Source organism: Rattus norvegicus, chromosome 1 (genome assembly GCF_036323735.1).
Source record: "Rattus norvegicus strain BN/NHsdMcwi chromosome 1, GRCr8, whole genome shotgun sequence".
Classification (NCBI taxonomy): Eukaryota; Metazoa; Chordata; class Mammalia; order Rodentia; family Muridae; genus Rattus; species Rattus norvegicus.
In genome coordinates, this window is record NC_086019.1 from 19,990,029 (window position 1) to 20,006,269 (window position 16,241).

The 16,241-nt window shown below is 39.9% G+C and overlaps 1 protein-coding gene across 8 annotated transcripts in view; it reads left to right on the forward strand.

Annotated features, from left to right (window-relative positions):
• Lama2 (laminin subunit alpha 2) overlaps positions 1-16,241 on the forward strand; it is a 647,931-nt gene that overhangs the window by 497,903 nt on the left and 133,787 nt on the right. For all 8 annotated transcript variants that reach the window (XM_063264627.1, XM_063264628.1, XM_063264630.1 and 5 more), the window contains 3 exons: positions 3,453-3,569; positions 4,232-4,395; positions 6,396-6,534. In XM_063264627.1, the coding sequence (XP_063120697.1) occupies positions 3,453-3,569; positions 4,232-4,395; positions 6,396-6,534 (420 nt within the window). The remainder of the gene's footprint in view (positions 1-3,452; positions 3,570-4,231; positions 4,396-6,395; positions 6,535-16,241) is intronic.

The window sequence follows — 16,241 nt, forward strand, 5'->3', positions numbered from 1 at the left end:
CCAAAGACTGGGTGCAAAGACAGGCAGATCCCTGCAGCTCCTCAGCCATTCAGCATAACACACCCTGGAGCTCTTTTTGCCAGAGCTCAAGGGATAGACCTTGTGTCAGAAGTAAGATGAGGAGCGACTAAAGAGAACATCTATTGTCAACACGTGCACATGTACATATGTGAACATGCTTCTACTTGCAGATATGACCTTACCCACCTAAACATACATATAGGACACATAAGAACAAACACTCAGATGTACACAGATACACTCAGGTACTCACAATCACACATACACACACATTCACAGACATTCACACTTACATATTCACACTACTCATACACATTCACACACTCACATACAATCACACATACACTTATACCATCACACACTTACATGCATATACTCACATGCAGTCACACACATATTCATACCACTCACATTCACTCACACACAATCACACATATACTCACATATATACATTCACACTCTTACACACACCTACATACATATTCACAAAACTCATACCCACTCATATACATATTCACATCGCTTACCCTCAGATACAATCATAAATACACTCACATATTCACACCCCCCACACACAACTACATGCATATTCGCAACACCCCTACACATGCATATTCACACCACTCACATACACTCACACACACAGACACATACTCACAATCACACATACACTCACATACTCATACACATACACACACATTCACAACACTCCTATACTCACACATACTCTCACACACACACACACACACACACACACACATACACACACACACACACACAGTTCAGATAAGAGAGGACTAAGAACAAAATCATCAACATAATGGTTAATAATCACATAGGCGGTCCCTGTGCCCAGCAGTTATCAGCCAAGTCTTTTCTATCTGATTTCACAGAAGCCCAAGTTCTTGTTACAATGTTGGTTCTGAGTCAGTACTTCCCAGAAAATAATGAGATGATGTATTCCTAACAAGCTTCTTGTTGAGGCCAAGGCTGCTTCTCACTGAGCCTCACTTCGAGTAGTGAAGAACTATGCAATTTGGAAGAGGCCATGTTGCTTGCTCAGAGTTTTGTAGATTTCTAAGCTGATTCATTGCAGGTAGGCTGTTGCTGGTGTTAAGCTATAATTCCTAGTATGTACATAATGGTTAGGATGAACACAGGTGCTGTTTCAGGGAGATAGTCAGGAAATTGGCCATGAGCATAAAGTAGAAAGAGGAGCAAAGCCAAAGGGCTGTGGAACATGTGGTAGATGGGACTGAGAAGGCCTATGTACCGGGAGCATGGCGAAGGGGCAAGTGGTAAGATTAGGAAAAGAAGATATGAAATCAGCACTTACCCCATGCAACTAAGAACTGTAATTTCTGTAATCGAAGACATGGTCCTGTCACAGCCCATTCTGTTAGTTATATCAGAGTTACACTTTAAAATTTGTGTTTGTTTTATACGTATATATGTATGTTTGAATGTATGTATATGTGCCACATGCCTTCCTGGGCACAGGGAGGTCATACGGGTTTAAGATCTTTTAGAATTGTAGTTGCACATAGTTTCAAGCCACCATGCTGTTGCTGGAAAAGGAACTTGAGTAATTTGCAAGACCAATAAGTGCTCTTATTTGCTGAGCTATCTCTTCAGTCCCAAACCCACAGCATGACACGTTCAACTACTCTATGCTGCCTACGGTTCCTTGCGTAGACCAGATAATGTCTTACTCCATTCTGGCTGTTATCACAAAATAACCAGGATTCTCTAGCATATGTATAACATACAGCCCAGGGGACATGGAGTAGACAGTCCAATATCAAGGTGTTAGAGTACAAGTGACTAGTGAAGACCTGTTTGCTGGCTCACAAGCTCATCTCCTTGCTGTGTCCTTACATGGTGGAAGGGTGAATAAGCTTCCTTGGGACTCTTTCATAGAGGCACTGGCCCCATTTATGAGGTTTTCAGTGCAGGCTGTCATCACCTCCCAAAGTGTTACCTCCCAATACTAACACATTGGAGTATTGGACCTCAACATGGAAATTTGATGGAGACCAAACACTAAGACCACAACACTGCAATGGCGTGGTTTCCTGCTCATTTTAGTGATGAACATTGGACCCATAGAATCAAAGTCAAAGACTTACAGTCTGCCCTGTACATGTAGAAAAACCCCATGAATATAAACTATTATTAAAATTTATTCAAAGAACATATAAAGGCCAGAGACCTACATTGTAATTATTTTCATTGAACATGTAGGGAGAATGAGGATTAGAAGGATATGAATGCATTTGAAGTATAAAGAAAATAATAGGCAAAGGTAAACTCCATAGGAAGGCATTGGCAGTAATTTTCTCCCATTGATTTTCCTCATCTAGGCTAGGAATGAGTTTCACATAGCACTGATACAGCTGTAAGTTTCACAGAGAAGTTACTCTGTTACCATCTTATGAAATAGCCCACTAGGTTTCTTCCTTCAGGTGATAGATGATGATGATGGTGGTGGTGGTGGTGGTGGTGGTGGTGGTGGTGCGGCGGCGGCGGTGGCTGCTTCTTCTTCTTCTTCTTCTTCTTCTTCTTCTTCTTCTTCTTCTTCTTCTTCTTCTTCTTCTTCTTCTTCTTCTTCTTCTTCTTCTTCTTCTTCTTCTCCTCCTCCTCCTCCTCCTCCTCCTCCTCCTCCTCCTCTTCCTCCTCCTCCTCCTCCTCTTCCTCCTCTTCTTCCTCTCCTCCTCCTCTTCCCCTCCCCCTCCTCCCCTTCCCCTCTTCTTCCTCCTCTTCTTCCTCCACTTCCTCCTCCTCCTCGTCCTCCTTCTCCTCCTCTTTTCCTTCTTCCGCCTCCTTCTCCTCTTTTTCTTCTCCTTCTTCTTCTCCTTCTTCTTCTTCCTCTTCCCTCTCTTCCTCCTCCTCTTCTCCTCCCCTCTTTCTCCCCCTCTTCCTCTTCCTCTTCTTCTTCCTTTTCTTCTTCCTCTTCTTCAAAAGTGTTTTCTCTAACTTCCCTGAAAAATCCTACCTTTTCAATCTTACACTTTCTCTCTAGAGCATGTTTATGCTCACAACATAACTATTTCTAATAGGTAGTAGAATGCTGTACATACTTCCCGTTTAGTCTGGCATACTAGATGCCAATGGCACACATCCTACACGGGCGTTGTCCTGAAGATGGATAGCCCACTTTTTAAGCAGTTCTTTCAATTCTTTAGCAACTATCACTTTCTTCTCTTTGCCTGGATGACTCTGTCAGTTGAGAAGGAAAAATGACCTAGATGTGTTCTAGGTTGAAGAATTCTTAAGAGAGTTGACCGGGTAAGTTTTACTGTTGTTGTCTAGCCTAACAGTCAGTATCATACACTGTGTTTGCAAACCATTTGTTCAGACAACTCAGAAGTAAGAATACACAAGAGAAGGATTTGACCCACTGTTGTAACCTTTTTCTTCACATGCCACAGACAAAGAAGGAGGCTATTGAAGGTAGCAAGCGACAAATAGAGAACACTTTAAAGGAAGGCAATGACATACTTGATGAAGCCAACCGACTCGCGGGCGAAATTACCTCAGTCATAGATGTGAGTATTCAATACAGGTTGGAATCAAGAGATGATAACAGCACAGTTCCCTCATACGCTGCCAATGGAACTCAGCAACAGAAACAAGAACCTCAGTTTGTTTTTGTGTGAGAATATATTATTGAAATATAATGTTGTGGACACACCCATCTACTGGCAATAGTTCTCTTACTAGAACTGGCCTTTAGGGTACTTGGTTTTTTGTTTGTTTGTTTGTCTTGGTTTGGTTTGGTTTTTTTTTTTTAAGTGTTGTGGCCAGGTCATTCCTTGTCCTTAAGCAAATACTTACCATCTGTCATTATCCCATATAACAGTAGTTAAAAAGGAAATACAAATCTGTAACAAAGCTTTGACATTGTGTCTCATGCACCGTGATGTGCAAGAATAGGGACACAAAAAGGTCCTAATGACCATCGCCTGTTCGTTTGTTACTAGGAAGTAACCTTACCAAAAATAATAGACATTCCAGTGTAAATTGGCTTCATGCAATTCTGTGTTTTTCTATTAAGTAACAGTTTTTATTCTCTACTTTCTTTGCTGGTAGATTAATAGTTTTCTAAAGGCAAAAACCTAGCCATGTGCAATTGTATTTCCTAGAGAAATTAACAAGTTCAAAGAGGCCTGGACTGCTCTTGATGCTGTCTCTTTTCTCTCTGTATCAGTATGTTGAAGACATTAAAACTAAGTTGCCACCAATGTCTGAGGAGCTGAGTGACAAAATAGATGACCTCGCCCAGGAAATAAAGGACAGAAGGCTTGCTGAGAAGGTGTTCCAGGCTGAGAGCCACGCTGCTCAGCTGAACGACTCGTCTGCTGTGCTTGATGGGTAAGGCATTTATTGTTGGAAGTGTCTGCCTAGCTTGACACTCATCCAAAAGTTTAGACAAGCAGAAAGGGTGGAAAATCACTTTCAAGTCTTGATTTCTGTAATTATGAACAAAAGAGCCGCATGGCTTTTCTATGGAAGATCCTAATTAGGAGAATGGAGGCAAAGAACTCCTGAGAAAGCATCACCAGTCCCAGCTAAAAGTGAATTCAGCAACGCCTGGTTAGAAAATGAACAGCCTCAGGCTACTCAAACAATACTGTTACTGTTCTCCATTAGAAAGCACAGGGGTTGTCTGATTAGCATTTTAAATAATACATGAACTCATTCTGCTGCAAATTTTAATTTTACATTTCTAATGGAGCCTAACCATTTCGTTGTTTGAAAGTCTCCTTGGAAAGTATAGCCTAATGCAGTACCTTCCGGTCTCCTTTCTCCTGTATGATTCTGCAGTCTCTTCCAAAGCTGATGGTGCACACCTGTGACCCTAGCACTTGAAAAGTGGTTATGGGGGATACAAGTTCAAGGCTAGCCTCAACTGCAGTGTACTCACAGCCAGCCTGGGCTATAAGAAAACCTGCCAAAAAGAAAAAGAAATGAAATAAATAACGGTTCCCTATAGTGGGGATTATCTCATGAGTCAGGGAAAGGAAGCTGGAGAACAGGGTTTGTTCATTAGACTGCATTTTAGGTGTGATTTACTTGCCCTGGTTCAGTGGTCCTCAACCTTCCTAATGCTGTGACCCTTTAATACAGTTTCTCATATTTGTGGTAGACCCAACCATAAAATTATTTCATTGCTACTTCATAACTATAATTTTGCTACTGTTATGAACCATAATATAAATATCTGATATGCACAGTGTAAATATCTACTATGTGACCCCCCCTAAGAAAGGATAATTTGACACCCTGTCCCAAAAGAGTCATGACCCACAGATTGAGAACCACCGCTTTATGCTTTTGTGACTGGCACAAAAAAGAAAAAAAAAGAAAAAAGAAAAAAAAAGCAACAGCAATAAAACAAACACAACAAAACAAAATCACAAGAGCTAGTCATCCTAGGAATAATTTTCCAAAATAAATCTATTTAATATGCACTATATGCAAGATCGTCTTTGATAATCATTGATGTAGGAAGAAAGAATTACTATTTAAAAACTTGGCAACCCATGCACAATTAGTTTTTTTTCCCCACAAACTTTTCCCAGTCTAGAGCAAAGGGTAGTAGATGAATTAGTGGCCAGTAATCGGCAGACCCAGGTTCCAGATATCCCATTAGGGATGTGTTAGTCATGGTTCGATTTTTCTGTGATCTTTTTATGCTCTCTGGGAAGTCTGCCTACTCTGAAGGCATTGTAAAATTCATTTGATTAATGGCATACAAGTGCTCTGGAAACTGTATTTTGCTTCACAAATAACAGGAAGTACAGTTGCCCCGAACATATTTGCCTGGTCACATAGTTGCACGAGCCTTTGCAGGCTATTGAGATGTTTAAGATATATTGGTGGGGGCTACCAAGGTGGCTCAGTGGGTGAAGATGTTTGCCACCAAGCCTGAATTCAATCCCTAATAACGTGAGTTCAGTCTGTAAAACCCAAACGGTAGGAGAGAACTGACTCCCATCGAGCTATACACATGTGCATATATCTTTGTCTGTATACACACAGAGAAACACAAATACACACACACACACACACACACACACACACACACACACACAAGAAGAGAGAAGGGGGACAATGGGAAGAAGAGAGAGAAACTAAATGAATGTAAATTTTTAAAGAAATGTTGGCTATCCTTCACAACAAGCCTTGAGGAATGTTAAGTTTCAATGGAACAGTACAGCACAGTACAATCCATAGACACCTCACTAGGGTTTAGAATTATTCTGGGTATACTGGCCATGATCCCTTTGAAGCTGGATTTGTTATGGCTTGACTGTTCTTTATTTGAGTGCTAATTCCTCTAAAGTTCTTTTCTCGGTCTAATCTGACAGAATCCTGGATGAGGCTAAGAACATCTCCTTCAATGCCACGGCGGCCTTCAGAGCTTACAGTAATATTAAAGACTACATCGATGAAGCTGAGAAAGTGGCCAGAGAAGCCAAAGAGCTTGCTCACGAGGCTACAAAACTGGTGAGAAACTGGGGGAACCTTGTGCTAACAATGAAAGTTGAACCATGAAACAATGAAAGTTGAAACACTCAACCTGTCCCCCATCCCCATCCCTCCTACTTCTCAATCCTCCTGTCTCCCATGTGTGTTCTTCGTTTCAAGACAATCTCAATTCAACTTCAACTTCACATATACATACATGATTTATATCACTATTAAAAAAAAAACCCAGATGCTGAAAATCGAGGAAAACATACAATATTTGTTTTTCTGGCACTGGCATGATTCATTCAATACCATTAGCTCCATTTTCTCACTAACAACTTAGCTTCATTCTTCTTTGTGTCTGAAAATTTTCCTTTGTGTATAAGGACCACATTTTCTTTATCAGTTCTGTGGAGCTCTTTGGTTAGCTCTAGGGGATAGCTAGTCAAATCTTTTAAAATTAATTTTCAAACTTAAGTGAGATATGAAAAACCTAGTAAATTGGAATAATTATTTGAATTCAGACTCGTTACTGAAAATTTCATAAAACTTCAGCTAAAATATTCCCTATCTATAGTCACAGCAGTCAAGTCTACTTAATATTGTCCAAGTTCAGAGCTCACTGCTCACTCTCAAGCAGATTTTTGTTGCAGCTCACAAAATTAAACAAATAGATGGCTCTAAACAAAACTGTAATCACTATTAGTCCACATGGAATCAGCTTTGAAATATATCCTGAAATGAACACTTCTACTTTCAGTCACCATTGTGTTGATTGTATATGAAGTTCAACTGTCAAGTACACTTTTATAAAACACATCAGAGCATGTGTTTCTAAAATCTATAGACTATATTTTTGAGCTAAAGATCTCCTCTCTTTTTGTCATTGTTCAAAATATGTGTGGGACTAATATTTTAGAGATTTGAAGTTCTAGGTTATACATATATCTGAATGATTTTTATCTCCAGTCATGGTAATAATCCATGCATAGCCTTTCATAAGTAGTGTGTCTTCTTTACTGTGATTTCAAAGCATCCTCCTGGATAAACCCAGTGACAAAGTTCTATCTGGACACAAATGTCAAGACAGTTTGATACATAACCATGACACTAGCCTTCAGTTCCAAGACCTAGAACAGTCTTCTAAGTTCTTCAACACCAAGGTGTTCATTTCTGCACTAACTCATATAGCTTGGGAGATGTGATTCTAAAAGTCTTCTGCAGGGTATTTCCCAAGCATTTCTATGATAAACATAAAATACAGGAAAGTCTGAGCAATTTGAAATATTTGCATTGTCTCATCGAAACAGTAATCAAGGATAGTAAAGAATAATACAATCAAAGCTTGAGAGATTGTTCAGTGGTTATGGGCAATGGTTGCTCTTCAAGAGGTCGTGAGTTCAACTGTCAGCACTAACATGGTGGCTCACAGCCATCTGTGGTAATCCCATGAGATCCAATACCCTCTTCTGGTGTTCAAATGTACATACAAGCAAAATACAAATATAAATAAAATGTATAAATAAATAAATCTTTTTAAAATGCTATGAACAATACATGAGATTTATACAAATAGAAGAAAATGTGAAGCCTTTATAGAAAATGTCCATATAAAATGCCTTAAAAGTCAATTTGTGTCCTGATATATAAGTGAAGAGGCTTTTGTAAGGGACTTGCCAGTGGTCCTTTACTAATATAAGGAGAACAAAAATCTGCAGGAACTCCAAGGAACATTTTTCTTGTTTAGGTTCAAATGTCTGAGAAACAAACTGTTACAGCATAATCTGGCAGACAAGCAAGGGGAAGTCCACGCGTGACGAATTCACTTCACTAACTAAACTTGCACAAAATGAGAATGAGAACTAAAGACACATAGAGAAACAAAAATAACAGCTGTGTATAAATCTAAGGAAATGTGATGAAAAGACATAATGATAACTATTAGTAATGCACAGATTATAAAAGGAAGGACTAAAATATTTGAGGTGAGAGGAAAACAAAACAAGTGGGCAGTTTGAAATTTTTATGGTTCTTGGATTTGGGGAAAGAGAGTGAAATAGCTGACCACCCCCAACCTTTATAAAGTATAAACTTTATTAGATATAATATTGAAAATGTTCATAAATGCATAAAAATAATAACACTAGATTTCTCCAGAGAAATAGAACTGGTTAGACCTTGGCATAGATTCGTAACATTTATTGTCCTGAGAAATGCAGTGTTAGGCATTTGCTCACGCCAGCAGCCCCATGAGTTCACACAAAACGCAATGCCTTTGGCCGCATACTAGCCCGTATGGTGGGCAGCACCACTGCATAAGTAATCCTTCTCGACCAAAACATGGCTCATGTCCAACTCCAGAAAGAGATTATAAAGAATTAACTCATGAATTTGTGAAATCTGGCAAGTGCTGGATCTGGGGGTCAGCCCAGCAGGGTGGAAGCCCAGAAAGGAGGCTGCCATCTTGACTCTAGAGGAAGATGGAAAAGCTCTTCATAATGGACCTCAGTCTTTCCTCTTGAAAAAAAAGATGAAATTGTTTATTTTTGCATGGACAAATATTGCTCCAACTCTTAGCATAAGGCTCCCCCCATTAAGGAGACTGATCTGTTTTATGCAAAATCTACTGAATTAAAATATAATCACAATTAAAAATAAAATTATAACAACATCTAAACTAGTTTCTATTAAACTTTCCTTGACTTCGTTTAGCTTGAGAAAGTTTTACAGAACCCCAGTTAATAGATATGTAAAACATATGTATTGATAGCAATTATTGATGTATTCATATTTATCAGAGATTGACTAAAAGTAGACCATACATCCATACAGTTATTTAAAAATATTAGGTTGATATACATATAATTTTATGACTCATAAAAACGTTAAACAAGGGAAGTCCCACACCCGCGGATCCCGGCCCGCAGCAGCTCTCTTCCCCCAGACCCTGTGAGAGAGAGACCCAACCCCCTGGTCAGGTGGGCACTCCTGAGGCTGCAGAGCGGAAGAGACCACCAACACTGCTCACCCCTGCCCACATCCCTGGCCCAAGAGGAAGCTGTATAAGGCCTCTGGGCTCCCGTGGGGGAGGGCCCAGGAGCGGCAGGACCCCTGCCTGAGACACCACCAGAACCTGAAGGAAACAGACCGGATAAACAGTTCTCTGCACCCAAATCCCGTGGGAGGGAGAGCTGAACTTTCAGAGAGGCAGACAAGCCTGGGAAACCAGAAGAGACTGCTCTCTGCACACACATCTCAGATGCCAGAGGAAAAAGCCAAAGACCATCTGGAACCCTGGTGCACTGAAGCTCCCGGAAACGGCGGCACAAGTATTCCTGGTTGCTGCCGCTGCAGAGAGCCCGGGAGCAGCACCCCACGAGCGAACTTGAGCCTCGGGACCACAGGTAAGACCAACTTTTCTGCTGCAAGAAAGCTGCCTGGTGAACTCAAGACACAGGCCCACAGGAACAGCTGAAGACCTGTAGAGAGGAAAAACTACACGCCCGAAAGCAGAACACTCTGTCCCCATAACTGACTGAAAGAGAGGCAAACAGGTCTACAGCACTCCTGACACACAGGCTTATAGGACAGTCTAGCCACTGTCAGAAATAGCAGAACAAAGTAACACTAGAGATAATCTGATGGCGAGAGGCAAGCGCAGGAACCCAAGCAACAGAAACCAAGACTACATGGCACCATCGGAGCCCAATTCTTCCATCAAAACAAACATGAAATATCCAAACACACCAGAAAAGCAAGATCTAGTTTCAAAATCATTTTTGATCATGATGCTGGAGGACTTCAAGAAAGACGTGAAGAACTCCCTTAGAGAACAAGTAGAAGCCTACAGGGAGGAATCGCAAAAACGCCTGAAAGAATCGCAAAACTCCCTGAAAGAATTCCAGGAAAACATAAATAAACAAGTAGAAGCCCATAGAGAGGAGACACAAAAATCCCTGAAAGAATTCCAGGAAAACACAATCAAACAGTTGAAGGAATTAAAAATGGAAATAGAAGCAATCAAGAAAGAACACATGGAAACAACCCTAGATATAGAAAACCAAAAGAAGAGACAAGGAGCTGCAGATACAAGCTTCACCAACAGAATACAAGAGATGGAAGAGAGAATCTCAGGAGCAGAAGATTCCATAGAAATCATTGACTCAACTGTCAAAGATAATGTAAAGCAGAAAAAGCTACTGGTCCAAAACATACAGGAAATCCAGGACTCAATGAGAAGATCAAACCTAAGGATAATAGGTATAGAAGAGAGTGAAGACTCCCAGCTCAAAGGACCAGTAAATATCTTCAACAAAATCATAGAAGAAAACTTCCCTAACCTAAAAAAAGAGATACCCATAGACATACAAGAAGCCTACAGAACTCCAAATAGATTGAACCAGAAAAGAAACACCTCCTGTCACATAATTGTCAAAACACCAAACGCAGAAAATAAAGAAAGAATATTAAAAGCAGTAAGGGAAAAAGGTCAAGTAACATATAAAGGGAGACCTATCAGAATCACACCAGACTTCTCGCCAGAAACTATGAAGGCCAGAAGATCCTGGACTGATGTCATACAGACCCTAAGAGAACACAAATGCCAGCCCAGGTTACTGTATCCAGCAAAACTCTCAATTAACATTGATGGAGAAACCAAGATATTCCATGACAAAACCAAATTTACACAATATCTTTCTACAAATCCAGCACTACAAAGGATAATAAATGGTAAAGCCCAACATAAGGAGGCAAGCTATACCCTAGAAGAAGCAAGAAACTAATCGTCTTGGCAACAAAACAAAGAGAATGAAAGCACACAAACATAACCTCACATCCAAATATGAATATAACAGGAAGCAATAATCACTATTCCTTAATATCTCTCAATATCAATGGCCTCAACTCCCCAATAAAAAGACATAGATTAACAAACTGGATACGCAACGAGGACCCTGCATTCTGCTGCCTACAGGAAACACACCTCAGAGACAAAGACAGACACTACCTCAGAGTGAAAGGCTGGAAAACAACTTTCCAAGGAAATGGTCAGAAGAAGCAAGCTGGAGTAGCCATTCTAATATCAAATAAAATCAATTTCCAACTAAAAGTCATCAAAAAAGATAAGGAAGGACACTTCATATTCATCAAAGGATGAACTCTCAATCCTAAATATCTATGCCCCAAATACAAGGGCACCTACATACGTAAAAGAAACCTTACTAAAGCTCAAAACACACATTGCACCTCACACAATAATAGTGGGAGATTTCAACACCCCACTCTCATCAATGGACAGATCATGGAAACAGAAATTAAACAGTGATGTCGACAGACTAAGAGAAGTCATGAGCCAAATGGACTTAACAGATATTTATAGAACATTCTATCCTAAAGCAAAAGGATATACCTTCTTCTCAGCTCCTCATGGTACTTTCTCCAAAATTGACCATATAGTTGGTCAAAAAACGGGCCTCAACAGGTACAGAAAGATAGAAATAATCCCATGCGTGCTATCGGACCACCACGGCCTAAAACTGGTCTTCAATAACAATAAGGGAAGAATGCCCACATATACGTGGAAATTGAACAATGCTCTACTCAATGATAACCTGGTCAAGGAAGAAATAAAGAAAGAAATTAAAAACTTTTTAGAATTTAATGAAAATGAAGGTACAACATACCCAAACTTATGGGACACAATGAAAGCTGTGCTAAGAGGAAAACTCATAGCGCTGAGTGCCTGCAGAAAGAAACAGGAAAGAGCATATGTCAGCAGCTTGACAGCACACCTAAAAGCTCTAGAACAAAAAGAAGCAAATACACCCAGGAGGAGTAGAAGGCAGGAAATAATCAAACTCAGAGCTGAAATCAACCAAGTAGAAACAAAAAGGACCATAGAAAGAATCAACAGAACCAAAAGTTGGTTCTTTGAGAAAATCAACAAGATAGATAAACCCTTAGCCAGACTAACGAGAGGACACAGAGAGTGCGTCCAAATTAACAAAATCAGAAATGAAAAGGGAGACATAACAACAGATTCAGAGGAAATTCAAAAAATCATCAGATCTTACTATAAAAACCTATATTCAACAAAACTTGAAAATCTTCAGGAAATGGACAATTTCCTAGACAGATACCAGGTATCGAAGTTAAATCAGGAACAGATAGACCAGTTAAACAACCCCATAACTCCTAAGGAAATAGAAGCAGTCACTAAAGGTCTCCCAACCAAAAAGAGCCCAGGTCCAGACGGGTTTAGTGCAGAATTCTATCAAACCTTCATAGAAGACCTCATACCAATATTATCCAAACTATTCCACAAAATTGAAACAGATGGAGCACTACCGAATTCCTTCTACGAAGCCACAATTACTCTTATACCTAAACCACACAAAGACACAACAAAGAAAGAGAACTTCAGACCAATTTCCCTTATGAATATCGATGCAAAAATACTCAATAAAATTCTGGCAAACCGAATCCAAGAGCACATCAAAACAATCATCCACCATGGTCAAGTAGGCTTCATCCCAGGCATGCAGGGATGGTTTAATATACGGAAAACCATCAACGTGATCCATTATATAAACAAACTGAAAGAACAGAACCACATGATCATTTCATTAGATGCTGAGAAAGCATTTGACAAAATTCAACACCCCTTCATGATAAAAGTCCTGGATAGAATAGGAATTCAAGGCCCATACCTAAACATAGTAAAAGCCATATACAGCAAACCAGTTGCTAACATTAAACTAAATGGAGAGAAACTTGAAGCAATCCCACTAAAATCAGGGACTAGACAAGGCTGCCCACTCTCTCCCTACTTATTCAATATAGTTCTTGAAGTTCTAGTCAGAGCAATCAGACAACAAAAGGAGATCAAGGGGATACAGATCGGAAAAGAAGAGGTCAAAATATCACTATTTGCAGATGACATGATAGTATATTTAAGTGATCCCAAAAGTTCCACCAGAGAACTACTAAAGCTGATAAACAACTTCAGCAAAGTAGCTGGGTATAAAATTAACTCAAATAAATCAGTTGCCTTCCTCTATACAAAAGAGAAACAAGCCGAGAAAGAAATTAGGGAAACGACACCCTTCATAATAGACCCAAATAATATAAAGTACCTCGGTGTGACTTTAACCAAGCAAGTAAAAGATCTGTACAATAAGAACTTCAAGACACTGAGGAAAGAAATTGAAGAAGACCTCAGAAGATGGAAAGATCTCCCATGCTCATGGATTGTCAGGATTAATATAGTAAAAATGGCCATTTTACCAAAAGCAATCTACAGATTCAATGCAATCCCCATCAAAATGCCAATCCAATTCTTCAAAGAGTTAGACAGAACAATTTGCAAATTCATCTGGAATAACAAAAAACCCAGGATAGCTAAAGCTATCCTCAACAATAAAAGAACTTCAGGGGGAATCACTATCCCTGAACTCAAGCAGTATTACAGAGCAATAGTGATAAAAACTGCATGGTATTGGTACAGAGACAGACAGATAGACCAATGGAGTAGAATTGAAGACCCAGAAATGAACCCACACACCTATGGTCACTTGATTTTTGACAAAGGAGCCAAAACCATCCAATGGAAAAAAGATAGCATTTTCAGCAAATGGTGCTGGTTCAACTGGAGGGCAACATGTAGAAGAATGCAGATCGATCCATCCTTATCACCCTGTACAAAGCTTAAGTCCAAGTGGATCAACGACCTCCACATCAAACCAGACACACTCAAACTAATAGAAGAAAAACTAGGGAAGCATCTGGAACACATGGGCACTGGAAAAAATTTCCTGAACAAAACACCAATGGCTTATGCTCTAAGATCAAGAATCGACAAATGGGATCTCATAAAACTGCAAAGCTTCTGTAAGGCAAAGGTCACTGTGGTTAGGACAAAACGGCAACCAACAGATTGGGAAAAGATCTTTACCAATCCTACAACAGATAGAGGCCTTATATCCAAAATATACAAAGAACTCAAGAAGTTAGACCGCAGGGAAACAAATAACCCTATTAAAAAAATGGAGTTCAGAGCTAAACAAAGAATTCACAGCTGAGGAATGCCGAATGGCTGAGAAACACCTAAAGAAATGTTCAACATCTTTAGTCATAAGGGAAATGCAAATCAAAACAACCCTGAGATTTCACCTCACACCAGTGAGAATGGCTAAGATCAAAAACTCAGGTGACAGCAGATGCTGGTGAGGATGTGGAGAAAGAGGAACACTCCTCCATTGTTGGTGGGATTGCAGACTGGTAAAACCATTCTGGAAATCAGTCTGGAGGTTCCTCAGAAAATTGGACATTGAACTGCCTGAGGATCCAGCTATACCTCTCTTGGGCATATACCCAAAAGATGCCTCAACATATAAAAGAGACACGTGCTCCACTATGTTCATCGCAGCCTTATTTATAATAGCCAGAAAATGGAAAGAACCCAGATGCCCTTCAACAGAGGAATGGACACAGAAAATGTGGTACATCTACACAATGGAATATTACTCAGCTATCAAAAACAATGAGTTTATGAAATTCGTAGGCAAATGGTTGGAACTGGAAAATATCATCCTGAGTGAGCTAACCCAATCACAGAAAGACATACATGGTATGCACTCATTGATTAGTGGCTTTTAGCCCAAATGCTTGAATTACCCTAGATCCCTAGAACAAACGAAACTCAAGACGGATGATCAAAATGTGAATGCTTCACTCCTTCTTTAAATGAGGAAAAAGAATACCCTTGGCAGGGAAGGGAGAGGCAAAGATTAAAACAGAGACTGAAGAAACACCCATTCGGAGCCTGCCCCACATGTGGCCCATACATATACAGCCACCCAATTAAACAAGATGGATGAAGCAAAGAAGTGCAGACCGACAGGAGTCGGATCTAGATCGCTCCTGAGAGACACAGCCAGAATACAGCAAATACAGAGGCGAATGCCAGCAGCAAACCACTGAACTGAGAATAGGTCCCCCGTTGAAGGAATCAGAGAAAGAACTGGAAGAGCTTGAAGGGGCTCGAGACCCCAAAAGTACAACAATGTCAAGCAACCAGAGCTTCCAGGGACTAAGCCACTACCTAAATACTATACATGGACTGACCCTGGACTCTGACCCCATAGGTAGCAATGAATATCCTAGTAAGAGCACCAGTGGAAGGGGAAGCCCTGGGTCCTGCTAAGACTGAACCCCCAGTGAACTAGACTATGGGGGGAGGGCGGCAATGGGGGGAGGGTTGGGAGGGGAACACCCATAAGGAAGGGGAGGGGGGAGGGGGATGTTTGCCCGGAAACCGGGAAAGGGAATAACACTTGAAATGTATATAAGAAATACTCAAGTTAATAAAAAAAAAAAAAAGAAGAAGAAGAAGATATAGACTAGACTCAAATGCAAATCAGGTTCTTACTATTCATTCATGCAGTGTGTATCAAATCCATTGTGTATTCTATGTAGTTATTTTCTGATAAATGTCTTTAAAACCATATCCCATAATATAGTTTCCATTTTATAAATAAAGTTGTGTTTACATTGAAAAAAAATAAAACCTAAAAGGAAAATAAGTACTTTTTAGTTAAGCTCAAGAGGAAGAAGAAAGGAAAAGGCAAAGAGAAAGGATAATGATGGTACCTTATTTACTTGTTTAATTTCATGTCATTCTTTGGAATGGATACTTTCATTAATAGCATTGAACACACAGGGCACAGAATACTATCATATGC